Source organism: Sphaeroforma arctica (genome assembly GCF_001186125.1).
Source record: "Sphaeroforma arctica JP610 unplaced genomic scaffold supercont1.205, whole genome shotgun sequence".
NCBI lineage: Eukaryota > Ichthyosporea > Ichthyophonida > Sphaeroforma > Sphaeroforma arctica.
The window spans coordinates 107,336-112,624 of NW_014040353.1; the positions used below are offsets into that span (position 1 = coordinate 107,336).

A 5,289-nucleotide genomic window follows, 5' to 3' on the forward strand; every position below is an offset into this window, starting at 1 on the left:
TATATAAGCATGTATGTATGTCACACACAATAAAAATATGTTCATAAACAATCAATAAACAAGCCAGATGTATACAATTGGTCAAATCTGTATTCTACCTCGTCAATCAACGACATAGAGCCTCTTTGACTGAAAGCACGGCTCAAAGGTCGATTCGGTGCATAGCTGTTCTCGAACGGCAAATTTTTCTGGGCAGGCGAGTGGCCTACTGTTTTCGACATATCTAATCGATGTTATTACGAGGCGTTGGTGAACTGTCCATAAGTCTTTTGATGATGAAATATGTGTACGATGTGACGTCTGTATACCTATGAGTCAAAGCGCTGGTCGACTAAATACTATCAATAACTTTCATACTATTCATATATTTGGGTGATGTAGGAGTGCCATCAATAGACCTGTCATATTCGTCTATCAACCTCGATCTTCAAGTACTTGAGGCTGTGACTCTGTGAGCAATCATCAATCAGCAATCAGCAATCAGCAATTATTAATGCGATTGTTCGTATGTATCATGAATGAATAATAATCTCCATTATTCTCAGCATAACAGTCATACTATTTACTCATTTTCGAATGTGGCAACAGAAAGCCAAAATGCCACAGCTCATAGCCGCCTGAAAATTGAACACAGCTGTTCTGTTCTTTAATTTGCTATGCGCATCGCTCTATCAGTTAACGTCACCGGCTCTTTCTATAAAAAACCGAACGAGAAAAAAAAGCCAAATGTTGTTTCAATTTAGAAGGCTATGGAAATGCATGAGAGAAAAAGCCAAAACATCATTCATTCAGAAAAAAGAATAAAAGCCAAATTATTCATACAAAATGCATTTTTTTCTTTAATTTTATAAAAATAAAGCAAACATAAATATGTATGTACATATGTAGTGTAAAAGACCCTCCCCAGAATTTCCACACAGTTGTTTGTTTTATATTTTGTTTTTTAGAGAAGAAAAAAAAGCTGTTGGCCAAAAACCCAACATTGTTGTGGCAGCGTTCTCTAATCTCTGTCTCTATGGATACGGTACAGTATGTATTTATAGAGTAGTTGTGCACAAATACAACATACACATGTCATATGATATGCAGTTACACTCTCAACAGCTTTTAATAGCAAGTTACCAGCTACATTACCCGGCCTTTATTCTTTCTAAATCTCATATATAGAATCAAGACGGCATATCTCACAGACACGAAGACTGTTGAAGGATGTGATTATAGAGGGCTGTACTTGTTTGTGTACACATGTCTTTCACCTATCGATAGTACTAGCCACCAAGACAAGATTACCTCGAGCAGGTCTTCTGGATTGAAAGTACGAGTGAGCTTCGGTGACCCGAAGTATAAATGAATATAAAATTACCAACACACACCCTGTTGCTCTGAGAAGTTTGCATTGTAGTAAGTATGGAGCCCAAGAAGGATGCAGCGCATGTGCGGCTAGAAGCAGCCATGACCCAACAACGTGTGGCACTAAAGCACGTCCTCAACAATAAGACAATAGCAGACGAAACAGATACGAAGGCTCTGAAGTTATCTCAGGTACGTGTAGTGGATCTCACTGACGAATAGTAAAAGGTATTTGGCAATATATTAGTTTCGCACGCAGTACTGAGGCCGCTGCTAACAATTAGAACTAGACTCGTAGGTTAATAGTTGTTGCTGATTGTATATAAATACGAGGCTCTACGAACGTTGGTGTGCACACACTAATGCGAGTTAGGTCATAAGGATTGTATTGGTCTGGTTGATGCGTACTATATACTGACAGGCACCGTATGCTTGTACATAGTAAACACATCAGCCCGTACATGTTTGTGCTTGTGTGTGTGTTATTAGTTTGTAGCCCTTGTGCATGCGTATACTTGATGCACTACAACACCGCCATTTGTTGAGGTCTTTTCTGATGTATGAATATCAAGTGTAATTGAAATGCCAACCATGTTGTGAGGCGATACGGACACTCTGTAACTCATACTCTTCATTCACCAACGGTGACATGATAATGCAGCTCTAAATGACCACACAATCTCATACTGAATTGTGGAAGTCTCATGATTGTCAAATGCCGACTAGTACGGTACAGTATTAACGACATACCCTTTCAATCTACCCGCGTGCTTTATATATGTATGGACTACGCGCATGTGTCATCTCAGCTACTTAAGCGTATCATTTGTGTGTTGATTACACAGAGACGCACCATCCTAGGCAACGTCTATAATTTATGACCGCTTTTGCACACATAGTGAGGGTGGAGTCATATCGAATTACGCGGCGTTAAGGCTGATAGAATCACATGGAATTAAGTAGAACTGAATTAGGTTATCGAATCTACCCCACCAGACATGACACCCACATAACGTTGATGAGTCATGTCACTCCCATAGCGTTGATGAACCTATATTAAACTATAAATAGCCTATGCTGATGTCCATACATCGAACGTTTTAGTGCGATTTCTGAAGTTTACAGTTTTTTCCCGCCAATCCTCACAACAGCTGAGACTGCAGGCTCTCACAAGCTCATTGACGGCCACCAGCAAGCAGTATGCAGCCCAGATCAAGAGGAGTAAAACTATGTCACATGATGTACAGCTACTAAGGTGTGTGCGAAAACTGCCTAATGTTAGTTCAGGGATGGAATATAGTGTATATAGTCATCTCACCAGTGTCAAGCTACCACGCATGCAGGCGAGATTAAGTTTGCATTGATGTATATGTATATATATATATATGTATAAACACACACATATATATATATATTGAGTTTGTGTATACACATATATGTATGTGGTTGTATTTATCTTGTTTTTCTCTTAAAGGTGATATATTCTATAACAAATTCAGCAGTAGCGTCTCCTTTGTCAATGTTATTGGCACACGAGTGCATTATGAATCCATCGTCTCTGTCTCCTATCGCACGTAGGGTGTTTTAGATGGGTGGTGGTGTAGTTTAGGTTGCCTATCACTAATTCAACCTATAGTACATTTCGTGAGTATTTGTACATGGCGTCCCATGAGATATGTCTCTGATCTGTGTATCTGTCATGTCATGTCTATGATGTTGTAACACGCACATACACCATCGATTGCGCGTTCTCCCTACGCACATACGTGTACATGTATACGTGCAGAGATGTCGGTTGTACTGCTGTACGTAGCACACGTGCATTAACCGTACACACTCACTGCACACGCTTCGCTCCCCAAAGAGTTCAGATGGAATATCTCGCTCAACAACACGCTGATCGACTGCGAGAACTAGACTGTATAGAAGCACAGAGATACAGAGACGCAAGACGGACCTCTCAGGGACACGCCTGCCCTGCGGATACTATAATCATGGCTATCTGGCCGAGAGAAGACGATACTACGGGCAGCACACCACTGGAGAGTGAGGTGTTGGTGAACACTGCCAGTGAGAGGAAGCGACGACTGCTACACGCGCCACAGGGGGGTGAGTGTCTGTGTGCGATGCGTGTGTCTATGTATTGGCCTTGGTGAACCATTGTTATAACCCTAAAACCCTATGCATATGTTTGTGGCTTTTGAAGTAGATGACTGTTGCCTGGAGTGGGTGACCTACAATACAAACGTCGGCGTCCACCTGTGCACGCTGGGAAGAAAGATGCATATCAGTTAACATAGTCATGATATAGGCCTTTCTTGTGTGTACGTATACGGACTCGGATATTGGCCGGGGGTGGCTGATGCGCCCTCTACGCTCAAACGGCAAAAATGGGTACACATCGACACACCCAACGCATGTGTGTGTACAGTGGCACGAATAGGGAAACGCACACCCACTATAACCCCTAAATCCTATGAATCACACACAGCACTTACACGAAGAACCTGCACGCCTGGATGTACAGGATCTGCATGGGTTCAGCTGAACGCGTATACCTAATAGTTATATTGTAGCTGGTATCCGTTATATTATAGCTAGGGTCCGTCTGGTCACAACGTCTCAACAATCTACTGCATTCTCATTATACGCCACACACAGACACGTTTAGCTTGGAGCAGCCATCGCATCACCACCGACAAACCCCAAAGAAGCCCGACCCTAGTGATGCCAAAGAGTTATTCCGTACCCATCACGAGGGAGAACAAGACACCCACAACCGAAAAGAGGTCCAACACAAGTGGGCGGAGAAACCCAAACACAGCGAAAAGGTATCCACGACACACCTCGCTCTGCACGACGAGGTGTACCTGGGACTACCACACATCCCTGCTCAAGCCAATACCCAAAAGCACGACGTACCGAACTGCCAACGGAGTACAGAGGGTAACCATGGCAACCATACAAATACACACCATACACACAAAAGCAACAAAGGCGTTATCTATGGCGATCCGTCGAGTGCGCATAATACGCTCTCGACCCAGAGAGACAACGGAGAGACTCAGCCGTTAGTTTTTGCGCCATTATCACCGGAGCGGCCGCTACCAGCGTACGCACCAGCCACACGCAGTATGATGGCTCTTCTCGAACTGGAATAGCTCGAGCATTGCGGGTGATATGAATGTGCACTGTATTTGGGCACACACTCCGCTTTATTAGGGATATATGTATATATATATGTATATATAGACATATATATATATACCAGCGGTGTAAAGGCTACGATGTCTGTGCTTAGTATTTATTCAATATCCCACTCCACCAGGAATACAGTACAAACCACATGTCTGTTGCAGACGGAGTCGCACCCTTTGTTACATAACACACACGGATGTGCTTGTTTTTTTATTAAACACCCCACTCTATTAGGGGTACAATACCAACCACAATACATTTTAGGGTTTTAGATTTTTAGGGTTTAGGCTGTTGTTTGAGCTTTTACCTATTAGGCGTCCCATACCATGAGGGTTCCGATACCAACCACATGCCAAATGTCGACTCTCTAATGTATGTGATCTAAGTTGTTCGACACCCCACACCACCACAGATACAATACCAACCACAGAGGTACAACAGGCTTTGTATGTGCTGCAGCTTAGTACCCAGTAAAATAGCATACATATATGTGTTTGCTCTTTATTAACTGTCCGTTGCACTGGTGTATATATGTAAATGATCAAATATGAAAAACTCTGTATGTGCTGTAGAGTAGTGCCCAGTGAAGTAGCACCCACAGATGTGTTTACTATTTATTAACTGTTATATACATATATATATATATAGAAATATATATATATATATATATATATATATATATATATATATATATATATATATATATATACACACACACACACAACATATAATATATATATA

At 41.8% G+C, this 5,289-nt stretch overlaps 1 protein-coding gene across 1 annotated transcript; it reads left to right on the plus strand.

Annotated features, from left to right (window-relative positions):
* Nucleotides 1-1,407: 1,407 nt before the first annotated feature.
* Nucleotides 1,408-4,576, plus strand: SARC_03856 (hypothetical protein; the record flags this gene model as incomplete). The annotated part of the gene is made up of 4 exons (XM_014302348.1): nt 1,408-1,542; nt 2,502-2,605; nt 3,215-3,459; nt 4,012-4,576. The coding sequence occupies 4 exons, from the start codon at nt 1,408-1,410 to the stop codon at nt 4,509-4,511; spliced, it is 984 nt and encodes a 327-aa protein (XP_014157823.1). The 3' UTR covers nt 4,512-4,576.
* Between the last annotated feature and the right edge of the window lie 713 nt (nt 4,577-5,289).